Raw genomic sequence first — 14,240 nt, forward strand, 5'->3', positions numbered from 1 at the left:
GGATTTCAAAAAAAAAGAAGAAAACTTTAGACTTTGAAAGAAAATGGAAACTTCAACAAATAATCACTTTAAGTTTTAAATCTGTTGGGTGAGGGCAGGCAGATAAGGGAATGCAATCTATCGTCGTTAATTTAGTGGTAGGGTATATAAAATTCACTTTCATTTTGAGGAGTGAGTCAAGTATTAGAAAGAGTTCTTTGGAATGGTCCCAATCTAGGTATTTAGCTCAGATATATCAAAACTTTTTATTTTCTTTAGTTTGGAACAATCCAAAAGAAGAGTTTCTTTTTAATTACTTTATTTTACTCAGACTTATCGATTCCCGTGGAACCCCAATTTTGCAACAAAACTATTTTTATTTTGTCTGTGTAAATTAAATAGCCGCTTTCAAAACTCAAGTATCAAACCAATTTTTTAATAAAATTTGTTTATTTTAAACTCATTCATCAATCACAAGCCTAATTGTTATTTTCAAAACTCTTTTTTTACAATTGAAAATGATTTTTCATAATTTTAAGGTGTTCCTAAAGGGAACCATATGAAATAGTTAAAGATTATTACAAACTTATAACCTTAAAACTAAAAACCATATCTAAATATTTTTTCATTTTACTCAAAATTTACAACACTTGAAAAGAAAAGTTTTGAAATTATACCTATTCCTCATAAGTAAATAAATTTAAAGACTAGAGAAGAAAGAAAATAAAAATTCACAAAGTGTTAAATAATTGTAGTCCAAGTTTCATAGTGAATTCAATTTATGTAATCTTTAAGCTGTATACAAATGTTCAGTACATTCATAAAAGATTTAATTTTTCTAATATTTTCAATTTTTTTTTTCAGATGTGATTAAGAATGTAGTTTCTTGTTGTAATTTTTTAAATGAACGTTTTTGGTGGTCGATTTTAGGCCACGTAGTTATTTTAAGATTTTAAAAAAGTACAGTAAGAGCAGAAATAGTTATATTCGTTATTTTAATTTCATATCTTTTCGGAGTGGTTCATTTTTTTGCTAAAATTATTCTCTTACGTTACGTTACGATACCGAAGGTTGTTGTCTTAGCTGCACTGAGACAGAAATGTACATTAAAACCCAAAAGTATGATGAATAAAAATATTTGTTTTATGCGTAAAAAGCAAGTGTCCAAATTAAGAAAATATGAAGATATGAGAGAAAAATATAGGGAATTGAAATAAATCATGCTACTTTGTTTTGCACAAATTTGTAACTCGTCTTTTTCATTTTTAAGGGATGATCTTTGTCAAAAAAAAAATTATAAAAATATTCAGAAAATTTGAAGGCATTTTAAAGAAAGCAAACAGAGTATCTACTTAAATTCAGTTAACTGCATTCTACAGACTTCAGTTTGACAAGGTCTCCATTTTTAATTAGGAGAATAATTTGAATTTTTTTGACAGTTGGCGGACAGAGAAGACCACTGACTTAACGTGTGTCGTCTCAGCTGGTTTGATCAGCTATTATGTTTGCCCTGAGTTCGAAGAATATAAGAATAACTCCAGAATCACTTGAGAATATATGATTCTGACAAAACATACTTAAAATTCAGTCAAAAAACTTTTCACCAGTTTTTGTTTTGTGTTACAATATGAGTAAACTCCCAAGGTAGCCTTTTTGTCTTGAATAACATTTTTAATCTCTATCCTTAAAGTTCTTTCGAACATGGTTTCTGGCTAAAACCTTCATTAGTTAATTTGACTCATAATTAGGATTCAGTAGTCCAGTTTAAGCTACCATTTGAAATAGGACTCAATCAAAGGTAAGGCAAGTTTATAATATATGAATGGTCAACTGTCATTTTGTATTCAAATTATTGCAATTCTTTCGAAATTCCAAAAAAAATATCTCTACTATCAAATCAAGTCGACTCGTTTTAAAATCATCAGCTGATCAGATTTTGTATTCAATACTTTGTGAAATTTTAATGTTTTGTTGTTACTTTCCAATTTAAAAAAAATGTATATTATATAAACACAACAACTAAATTGGCTTTTAAAAAAAAAATTGACCACCATTTTAACTTTGTGGTAATATTCCGATAGCTGCTCCGACATTTTTTAACGTAACAGATGACAAATTTAAATAAAGTATTGGAAATACGAGTATGTAAGAAACAAATACAAATATTTATTTACTTCCCATAGGAAGTTATTTAAGTTTATTTTTGTACATATTCTTGAATTTGTGTTTCAAAGGTAATAGAAAACAAGAAAAGAAGAGCTCAATAGTACAAAAGTATGGAGAGTATTTTTAATGCATTTGTGTAGTATCATACTTCGTCAGTATTCCGCTCTGAAACGATACTTTTCTAGAGTTGAATGATACAGTGCTGCCAGCGGAAATAAATACAGCAAAGTGACAGCTGACAGTTCCGGGTTAGTAAAAATGGAAAGCTTTATGAAAAAACAAGGCCCTTCCATTGTTTTGTAATACTTTATATGTTTTACTTTTTTAAACAATTAAGTTGTCCTGAATTTAAATCTCACTTTAAAGATGAAGACAACTGACGTCGATTGCAAAGTACAAATTTTGATTTTCTAGATAATTTTTTTACTCATTTAGAATCTCATATAGTTTTCGTAATTTCTCGTTAGTTATGAGCTGACTTATAAATCTTCATTTGACTCTATCTAAAGTTTTGAAAAACCTAAAATGTAATTCCTTTATGTTTTTTTTAAAAATTCGTTTTAAAGTTTATTTTATTGCTGATACCGAATACAATATTAGCTATGTGTGCACAAATTCAGAAAAACACATTTCAAAAACTTTATTTTAAAACATTAAGACTACGAATTGGTAAAAAGAGAAGCACCGTCAGCTCTGTATGTTCGTTATCTTATGAAAAAAGTGAAAGAAACTGGCATTCTCATCGATAAATCAAAGCGTGAAAAGCCAAAAACAGTGCGTACACCCTTGGATATTGCTGCTGTAGCAGATAGTGTGCATGAAGCGCCATCAACATCAATTCACCGTCGTTCTCGACAATTGAACATTTCGAAGACATCATTACGACGAATTTTGCATAAAGACCTCGGTATGACGCCATAATACAAAGTTCAATTGGTTCATGTGTTGAAGCCAACTGACCATCCAATTCGCTTCGCTAAGTGGGCCTGCGATTGACTTAAAGAAGATGCCGATTTTTCCAAAAAAAAACAATCTTTTCAGATGAAGCTCATTTTGATCTTGCCGGGTATGTAAAGAAGCAAAATTGTCGCATTTGGGGAACAGAAAACCCGCACGCATACATTGAAAAACCGATTCACCCAAAACGAGTCACTGTTTGGTGCGGATTTTGGTCCAGAGGCATAATTGGACCATTTTTCTTCGAAAATGAGCAGGAAATTACAGTCAATGGCGATCGTTATCGGGCCATGTTGAATTAATTTTTGTTCACAACAATTGGAGAGGAGGATATTGGCAACATTTGGTTTCAACAGGACAGCGCTACGTTCCACACAGAAGAAGCTACACTCGATGTTTTGCGCCCTGTTTTTAAAGATCGCATTATCAGTCGCAGAGCTGATGTCGTTTGGCCACCTTAGAGCTACGGTTTGACCCCGTTTCACTATTATTTGTGGGGTGCGGCAAAAGATTGTATTACGCCGACGATAAGTCAGAGACAATTGACGCTTCGAAGGACAATATTCGCACACAATCGATAATTTGCTTAAAAATTAAACCGATCGTGTAGTCTACTGCATCAACATCCGAGGCAGCCATTTAAATGAAATTATTAAAAGCAAGTTTATTGGCGGACCCTTTAAATAGCTTCAAAAAGCTAAATACATATTTTTTTAATTATAAAAGGTTGTATCTGAGAATTCTGACGTAATAGATTAATTTTGATGTCAGATTCGAACTAGAGGCATCAGAAATCTTACAACCTTTCTAAGAGTTGTCCGGTGTCCATTAAAATGACACGGCTTTTTAGAAAAATATTGATTTGCCCTCATTCCCATATATGTAAGTGAAAACTATTTATAAATACATTTAAATTTTTTTTCTGAAAAGTCAAATTTCACTTCCGGAAGCTTATCGGAATTCGTGATAGGCTGGATTATTATATATATTCGTAGTCGAAAACTTTTCTCAGAAATCTTTATCAAGAAATCCGTTTGTATAAGATATTCCACTTCGAAAGTGTTTGATAATAGATTTCTATTGCGATGGAATTCATGATGGGGCTGATTGTGTTGTGTTATAATTACTATTTCCAAATCTTAAACTATTATTAGTAAATACTGTATTCAAAATTCTACTAGCTTAAAAGTAGAATACTCACTCATTCAGACTTTTCCAAGAATCGGTAAATTTGTATGAGCAGGATATCCTTGATTGCCATAACTCCTTTTATTTGCGTGCTATGGAAATAAAACAATCCCCATTTAAATATTTAATTTCTTTCATTCGTTTCATTTTTTTTTTCATTTTATTATTTTATAATCAGCTTATTATTTATTAAATGTTCACTTTCAAATATCAATCGGTTAATCAAATGCTTTACAAATATTTTTTGTTTTATTTAAACTTCTCTTTAGTTTTTTTTATTATTAATATTTTATCCGTTTAAAGTGTCTTGTTTTTTTTTTTAAAGTATTATTAACGACTTCCTGTATAGAAATCAACAAATTTATGTCTTTTTATCCTTTAGTACTACACCTCCTCAATCTAATTTATTTAGTTATTGTTTTGTTTTTCTGGTTTTAGTTTTTCTTATTTAAATGAGTGCAAACTTTACACAATTGATTTGCTTATTTAGTGATTTTTGTTTATTCTCACTTCACAGTTTTAGTTGTTTATTTAAATTTTTATTCAAATGTTGTTGTTTTTTTTACAATTTTTTGTTTTGTTGTTGTTAATGTTTATGAATTTTTAAATATATATGTATATGTATAATACACACAAGTATATGTATGTACTATTGTAAATAGAAGACATGTTTGTTTGTTTTTTTTTTTTTTTTCAATTCAACTTCTACTAATTAAATATTTTAAAGTTTTTATTTTTATTTTTATTTTTGGTTTTATGTAAGCAATTTGTATTTTTTTGTTTTGTTTAATTTAATTGTATAGCGCGATTTATTGGTTTTAGAAATTCAATTTTGTTTAAGTGTGTTTCCATTTAAATTTGCAGTGTTATTGTAGACATCTACATAAATATATATGTACTTAGGTATACATACATACATGCATGTATAGTATATATATTTTTGTTTTTATATAAAATATACAATCATAAAAAAGTATCTCATTCATAGAGCACAGAAAGTTTGTGTATTGTGTTTTATTTTAGTTGTGTGAGAGTTTTTTGTATGGATGTGTGTTTTATGTTTTAGTTTGTGTGAGTGTTTTGTATTAGTTTGTGTGTGTTTTATGGATGTATTTTAACATTTAGTTAATTTTTGTAACTAAGGAAGATACGCTGATTATTGCTCGTTGCAAACTTTCCAATTTTTAAGTGTTAACTACTTCGGTCCATATGTTGGGTTTTTGGTTAGCTTTTGAGATCATTTTTTGTTTTTTTTCCAATTTCACTTCAAGTTGTCAAAGTGACACGAAATTTGTTCTCCAAAATTTAAAATGTTTTTATTTGTTTAGATTTCTGATGTTTGCCTTTTTTGTTTTTGTCTACAAAAAATCAAAAGGAAGTAAATTTGTTTTTTTTTTATATGGTTTAGGTATTAATATTATTTGTTTTTTTTTTTTTAAACTTGCTACGATTTTTAAGTTAGTTGAGATTAAGCAATTAGAAAATATAAATTTCTTCTTCTTCTTCTTAGGCTATATGCATTTGTTTTTGTTTTTTTTTTTAAGTAAAATGTTATTTGTTTTCTTCTAATTTAAGGAATATTTTTATCGATATGTACAAATGTCTATTTTTTGTTTATGTAAACTGCAAAATCTTCTTTTTATTTTTTTTTTTGGTTTTGAAACGGGCTTTGTTTTAAAGTTATTTTTTAAACAAACCATTGAGCTGAGTTTAAAGAGTATCTTCTTGGATTTGAAGAGAATGAGGATGAACTTGGGTGTGTGACAGTTTTCTTGTGATAGAAATTAAAAATTGTTTTCCTATAATAAAATAAAAATAAAATTATAATGAAAAAAAAGTAATTAATGTAAATATAAGGGTACCTGCTTTTTTTTCAAATTCATTTCTTATAGTTCCAGATATTAATTTGTGAGCGTAGTGTGTATTGTGTTTGTGCGAATCAATTTTATCTGCTATAAATTGAGTTTTTTAAATGTATGGTTTACGAAAGTTGTTCATTGTCTTTTATTGATTTTATTCAGTTGTTGATTGTTCACTAAGTTCTGGTTGTAGGGATTTTATAAAAATATTGGTTATTTAATGGATCGCATGAGATTTTACAAAATTTGTATAAAAATGCCAATTTCAGCAATAATTATACAGTTGAGGGAATATTTTAAGAAGATCACGTAATTAGTTGAAAACTAAAAACAATACAGTTTCGGATGACATTTTGGTGAACAACAAATATAAATTTCTTGTCTTGAATCTTGTTATGAATACAGGCAGGGTTAGCATTTCACTTCCACAGGAAAAAAAATCGAATAATTGTGAAGAAATTTCACTCGATGCGTTTGAAATATGGTCTTTTAGGACCTATAAAAGCTCCAATTGATTTCACTCAAATTATTTAAGGATCATTTTGAAATTATTGAAATGTGAAACGCCGATAACAAATGTAGTTATTTTTTAAATTGGATTTCCCTCTATTTCAAAAATCAAGCAGTTGGTTAAAGAACTCTATCTGTAACTAGACACAACATTCGTGAATTCAAAAACTGTATCAAGCTGGTAAAAAAAATATTTTTCAAATACTAACAACAATAACAATCAAAATATCATTATTAAATAATATTGAAAAGGAACATCCACAACACGGATGCATACTAGAGTTAGAAGGGGAGCCCCACTACATTCCTAGTGCCCTTCGAACTATAGTTGCAATTGTGATAATGTCTATTAGAGTAGGGAGAATTGTAACTACAAAAAGTTGTTAATATTTTGACAAACAAGACATAATCACCGATAAAATTTAACAATTACATAGTTAAAATTTTCTAGTTGGCACTAACTTGTTATCCAAAAAATGTTGTTTTAATAAAAATAAAAAAAAATTAAATGAAAAAGTTAAAATAAAACAAAGACTAACTAAATTGTTTAAAATTATTTTATTTTAACTTTTGTTTTTATTTGCTTTTTTTTCTTGTGAATTTAAATCAATGTTTTTTCTTTTAGTTGCATATTTATAATTAAAAATAATAAAAACATATTTGTTTAAATTTAAAATGAAACAGATAGAAACAATTATTATATAATATGGTAATATTTGTAAGAAACTAAAAGCAATTAAGAAGAAAAATCAATTTTTACAAAACAAAATAATGTAGACGAACAAAATTTAAAAAAAAAAACATTAAATGTTTTAATAGTTTTTTTTCTCTGTTCAACTGAAAATTTGCATTGCTTTACGTTTTATTATTGTATTACTTTGTTTTTTAATTAATTAATTGAAATTAATTTAATACATAACTACAAAAGATACAATATTATTTTGTCTACTTTGAAATGTTTAAAAGAAGTAGATGCATTCTTGAGTTTTATTTTCTTTCTGTTTTTTTTTTACATTCTTGATATTATTTACAAAATTTATAAAAGAATATCGATCAAAATGAAATATTTAAATAAAATATTTCATTTCGTTTTTTTGTTTTTGTTGATTAGATGAAATTAAATTTTAGTGATTTTGTTGTTTTATTTTGATATTAATTAAAGACTTACTTAAACAATATTAAAACAAAAATAATAATCTTATACGTTTAATGGAATTTTTTGCTTTAAATTTTAATTAAAATAATTGTATTCTTTTATTTTTTTTAATCATGAAAATAATAATTAATAATGCTTTTTTATATGTTACATGTTTTTTTTTTACTTTTCTTTTATTTAATATTCAATGGTTGCATAAGTTTGTTGTTTAAAGTTTAAATTTTAGATGTTTTATAATGTTTTTTTCGTATTTTGTAGTTTGACAGTTTTTATTTGTCTCGATTTCTTTTGTTTTAATTTTCATTTATAAATGGTTTTAAGTAGAAAAATAGTTTTACTGATGAATGCCAGAAAAATGTTTGATATTTTTTTTAAACCCAGACATACGCTAGGAATATGTTTTTAATACAAAAATAAGCAACAACAAATGAGTTATATAATGTTTAAAACAAATAATAATTTAGTCAATAAAATAAAGTTAGAAAATTGAATTAGAAAATCTGTAATAATTTTCAATGACAAGAGACGCCTTGCTAGAATAAGATAGATCGAAACCCAGTGAACCCCTTAACAAGAAAACATGCTCAATAAATTTTAACAAAAAAGAAAAACACCTTCTTGAAAACTAATTACTTCATGACTACGACTCATTGGATGAGGAATTATGTTTACTCAGATTCTTTCAAATAAAATTGTGATGTTGAAAATTAATACTTAGCAAAGACTTGACTAGGTATTGTTACGCTATATAACGAAATAGAAAACTTAAACACACCAATGTCTAAAAGTTAATAATATTTGACGAATTGGTAAATCGTCACGAAAATTGTGTTTTGGTTTTTTATTTTGTTTTGCTATTCTTTTTTGTCAACTAAGGTGGGAAAAAAGGAGGGTAGTGACAAGTTAGTACAATTTTATGGAAATTCTCAATCAACTCAAGAAAGGAGTCATCGATATTATCATGTAAAGATATCGGAAAAAATGTGTTCTTTTTTTTATTTAAAAAAATGGAAATAGGTTCAAAAATACCACTTATAGATTTAAAATTGAGAAAATACCAGGACTCGGTGTCCACAGCTTTTTTAAATGTTACTCAGTAAGTAAGTTTTATTTGTATACAGAACAAAGACTCAAATTCACATTCCTATTTTCTTTAAAGTAGCAAAACACACATTTTGATTATTTGGATTTATTTGATAGGGATTATAATTGTGTTTGTCTTTTATAAATATCCCTTCTGAAATTAATTCACATTTTAAATGAAAAGTCAAAAATAGTGTTGAAACACAACCGGTTGATTATTTAAAGAGAATTAACAATTGTAAACCTCTTCGCCTGAATTAAATAAAAAAGCTCTTGTCAAAACCTTATTTTACCTTCATTATACTAAAAAGACAACATTAAAATGTACAAGATGTAGTAGAAAGATTTCAACACTTGTGTTTTGTTCAGAGAAAGCATTTTTGTTTCCAAAAACTGCCAAAGCCTTGTTTAAAAGTTTTTCATTGAGTAACTTTGAGTTGTATAATGAGTTAATTGCTTATTTATATAAAAACTTCACTGTTCCTTCTTGTATTGAGCATTAAAATAATGTTCATAATTTCTTTATGAGTTACATACATTACTTGAAATTTGTCTTGTAAGTATTTTCAAGGTCTTTAATGTTTTTATTTGATGTAACAGGAAAAGAGAAAAAGGTTTCTATCACAGTATCCTTGCTTCGTGATCAATACATCATCATTTTTGGTTTTAATGTTTATATGAATTTGCTGAAGGATTTTTCTAACTTTTTGTAGCAAAATAAAAAAATAAAAATTATAAATCAGACATAAATAATGATAATAAACTGTCTATTTGTTTAGTTTTATGTTTTTTCCATTTTAACTCAATTTAATAACACCTTGTTTTCATTTACTTGTTTTCCATTAAATAGGTATAATACTTTCAAAAATTGTTTCTGTTGTGTTTTTGTCTACAAACAATTTGTATGCATCAATTCATTATTTCTCATTAATATCCAAATTAGTAAATTTTCAAAAATATACTTTTGCAATATTAACTGCATTGTTGTCAAATATTTATTGATCAAAATAATTTTTAAATTATTTTCAAAGTTTTCATCGTATTGATGAAAATGATAATAATAATTATTTAAATAATTAATCAAAAATTTATCATTAAATTGATAGAATTTTAGAATGGATTTTTTAAGCATTTTTAATTGAAAACAATGATTTTGTTCTGATTGGTGTTGATGTTGATGTTGTTGAAGTTGATGATTTGGTAATTGAAACCCATTTTGTTGCTGTTGTATTTGTTGTAGTTTAAGTTGTTGTTCTATTGATGATGATAATTTAATCGATGGTATTGAAGATTTTGTTGATTTGTTGTTGCTGTTTGTAATGATCTTATTGGTGTTTTCTACATTAACTTTTTCAGCTGCTAAAATTTCTACTGCTTTTAATTTTGTTAAAGTTTCTGTTGTTGTTGGTTTATTTGTAGTTAAATCAGGAGCTGCAACAGCAATAGCGGTGGCGACGGCGGCGGCGACATAGGCGGCTTTATTATTGGCGATGACATCATTTTCTGAGTTGTTGCATTTATAGTTGATATTAATAATTACTATTTGTGAGTTGTTAATTTGAACATTAACAAAATTGTAAAAATCTTTCTCCCATTGCAACTGTCATGGCCTATGGAACCTGTTGAGATAAAAGAAAATAATTAGAAATATTAAAATAAAAAATAAACGTTTTTTTTCAAATAATGTTAATTTCTTAACCTAAAACTGTTTTAAAGTATCAATAATGTATGGTTTTTCAAAATGTTGCCACGTTCTGAAAAAACAATAGTTTTAAATTAAATTTTTAATGAGTTTGATCTATTTTATTTTCAGACTCTGGTTTCTTATTTTTGACAATTTTTTGTTGGAATTGAAATAATTTATTCACTTCGAAAAAATTGAAAAAAAACTAAATTTTTGATGTTTCATATTAACTTCTTTCAACTTCGTATGTTCGAAAATAAATCCTTTAAAATGAATACTTTTCGGACCGTTTTTTCCAAAACTATTATACTGTTTGGATCAATAGTTATAATCACATGTGTACCTGCAGTTTCTTTTTAAACCGTTTTAAAAACTCACTTTAGTGTTTTTAAGTAACCTTTTTCTATCGAAGAATTGCTACGAGCTCGAGGAAAAGATGTAGGTGTCGATGCACATTGGTTTTGAAACCCTGAATATTGTTAACATATTGTGGTAAAGCATTCCACATTCGCAAAGTACGAAAGAAAAACCAATCTCTGTACTTGACAGTATGAAGTTTGGTTGAACATCAATGGAGTAATGCGATTGAATTATTTAATAAGTTAAAATAACGCTAGGAAGAGGCAGGAGTTTAAGCAGTGTAAAAGAATAAATAAGGTTATTATCACCCATTATTTGAATCCTCTTCTTTAAATATTGTCTATTTTAAGTGTTCGAAATTATGATTAAATTATATTTCATTATAAAGTTTTCAAATCGTGCAAAAACTTTTAAAAAATGTATTACTAAATTTTGGAATTTTTTTTGTTTCAACAGAATTCTTACTTATTTATATAAAAACTAATACCTAAAACCTTTTGTTTTCATGGATTTGACGTGAAACAAAAGAAATAATAGCTACACATTTATCACGAAACTAAAAAAAAACACAATCCTTCTATCTAAACGATTTTCAATATAAATTCCTCAAACTATGATCGTTCAAAAATTAACAAGTAAAACAAAAATAAAAAACATCATCAAACTCAGGTTGAGATTCCGACCTACAAGTCATTTATCCTGATTCTCCATTAAGCTCCACCAACCGTTAGCCTCTCTTGAACATATGCCTTTCTATAAATCCATTGTTTCCATTGTCAAGTGTTTGCTGTCAATTTTGAATTTCCCCCTTAATCTCACTTCCTCGATCTAAGTGAAATCCATCCGGTAAGGTAAGCTCTTCCTAGATGTGTGGGTCTGGGTCTGGGTAGTTGTTTTAAATGATTTAGTTGACAATGTGGTATGCCGTTTTGGTATGGTGATGATGATGGTAATAGTGGTGGTGGTACGTCCGTCCATTTGGTATGGTATAGTTATATAAAGTATGCAGGAGGTGTATATAGTCAAGTATTCTCTCTATTAGACTCTATTTCTATGGAATTTCTATATTAAACTCGATGAGAAATCCGTCCGAATCCGAATAACACGATGCGCCGACGGAAAAGCGAGCGAGGGAAGGATAGGAAGAAGAATCTCCTATTTTCCAATGTCATGTCCACCATGTGAATTAATTGCTTTTTATGTAAAGAGGTTAACCTGACCAAGTTTGTCAACATAGAAGCCACTCGTGCCGTACTCGAGTATCCTCTTGTTTTTAATTAGATGCATTTTATTACTTTGCAGTATTTCTATCCTGGAAATTTTCAAACTAACAATAACAAAAATCTCATTTGCCTTGAAAACTATAGGTACATGAAGATGCAACAAAAAAGAAACCCCAACAATGGTGGTCTTTTTTTTTAAGGTAATTATCTCCTCATTTGACGACAAAAATGGCTAAGGACTATCGTACACCGCCATCAGTGGCTGCTCCATTAAAGATTCTCCCCCACTTTATACCTATGAAAGGTCCTTTTTTGGTGTGTTCCATGTCCTCTATTAGGACAAACAACAACGGAACCAAAAACGTTTCCCGAAAAGAAAAATTTCAACAAAAAAAAAGCAAAAACTACAAATGAAAAGATAGGAGGACATCCAAAAACATCATCAGGGCCATGCAAATGTTTGCGCTGAATTTTAGAGGAAAGCAATTAAAATCGAATTTGCTATGAGAGAGGATTAGAGGATTCTTTTGTCAGCGTTGTTTCTTCTTCCATTTTATTTTTTTTTCTGCTGAAAGAGGGAATTGAGGGGCAAAATCTAACATTGCTTGGAGCTTCAATTGTCGTATAATTTAAAATGCAACATTTGCAGTGAAAAACGTCGTTTTTGTGGCTTTTAAACGAAATCGAAAAGAGAAAATGTTTCAGGCTTTATTGTCGTTGGTTGACTTGAATGAGAATAGAATAAGATTGTGACAATATTGCATTGGATAGAAGAAAGAAAAATATTTAGGTACACAAATTTGAGGCTTTTCTTAATTCGCATTTGACAGAAGTAGATACGTAGTCGATTCATGGAAATATGAGAGAACTGTTTAAATTAAAAATCAATTATCTAAAAGATATGTACCTATCATATCACTTAAAGCATTAAGTCTAAAATTAGTTTTAAAGAGAATCTGAAAAGTATTTTTATCATTTAGAGACTTCTGTACTCTTAAATTCTTGTACTCAGTGCCTTTGTAATTATTCTTATAAAGCTCCAGTTTTTCAAGTAATATAGGGTTAAAGTACTCAGAATCGATAACTTTATTGTTAAAAACAATACTTTATGTATCTTCGCAGTACTTCCAAATAATTTAACTGTAGCTCACTTGTGTGGTAGTTCAAGTTCTTGAGACATATTTCATCATAACTGATAAAAACTTGCAAAGCACTGCAAGTAATGAAGCTATATTTCCAAGTCAACGTTTAAATTTATAATAAGTATAAGTATTTGATTAAAGTACTTAAATAACTGATACCTGTGGAAATCAACTTTAAAATACTAACATTTATAAATTTCATGTACTGTTATCAGACAAATGTAGTAACAGTATAAGTAAGACTCGGTTCTGTTGAATTATATCATAAGCGGGAGCAATAATCAAAACTACTGATTTTCTGAGTATAAGTATTTTAGTAATAAAATACTGACATTCTGGAAGCACTATTAAAATCTTATAATATCATATTACTGGTATATCTACTTTAATGTACTAATACTCGGTAATCTTAAGTACTTGTAATAGAAAAGTTATAAACAAGTATAACTTAAAGTTTTGGTTTTTAAAATTTGAATGACTAAATGAAGATGACTTTTGGTACTAATAGTCTTCGAAAACCTATGAAAATGTGCAAAAGAAAAATGCCTAAAGTAACCTCCAGTGACTCTAATCGGTGAATTCGAAAACTTTTCGAAAACATCTGTTTTCATCATATATTTTTGTACCTCTTAAAAAAAACAAAAAAACTTACCTCGTTAAATGTCGACTGCCCTCGTGCACTGCCATTTCCGATGATTTAAACTCATTCAATTCCTTCCGTATGGCAGCCTTATCTTTAGGCGTCAGTCTTGTCCATGGCTTATCAGCTCTTCGATCATAGTCGTGCGCCTGTGTCACCTCGATATAATCATTAAACCGAATGATTTTCTTCTCTTTAAGTTCTTCGACAGTAGGTCGAAAACTAAGCTTCCTTAGCAAATAGCTCTTCTTCTCTTCCTTCTGTTTCTTCTCTTCGGCGGGTGATTGTGCTAT

The 14,240-nt window shown here is 28.1% G+C and overlaps 1 protein-coding gene across 8 annotated transcripts in view; it reads right to left on the reverse strand.

The window, feature by feature from the left end:
• Nucleotides 1–9,294: 9,294 nt before the first annotated feature.
• The window catches only part of LOC129948093 (phosphatase and actin regulator 2), a 417,788-nt gene continuing 412,842 nt past the window's right edge, over nucleotides 9,295–14,240 (reverse strand). For all 8 annotated transcript variants that reach the window (XM_056058924.1, XM_056058921.1, XM_056058925.1 and 5 more), the window contains 2 exons: nucleotides 13,960–14,236; nucleotides 9,295–10,517 (listed from right to left, as the gene is read on the reverse strand). In XM_056058924.1, the coding sequence (XP_055914899.1) occupies nucleotides 10,502–10,517; nucleotides 13,960–14,236 (293 nt within the window). In that variant the 3' untranslated portion in view covers nucleotides 9,295–10,501. The remainder of the gene's footprint in view (nucleotides 10,518–13,959; nucleotides 14,237–14,240) is intronic.

The sequence above is a fragment of the Eupeodes corollae genome, chromosome 2, assembly GCF_945859685.1.
Source record: "Eupeodes corollae chromosome 2, idEupCoro1.1, whole genome shotgun sequence".
NCBI lineage: Eukaryota > Metazoa > Arthropoda > Insecta > Diptera > Syrphidae > Eupeodes > Eupeodes corollae.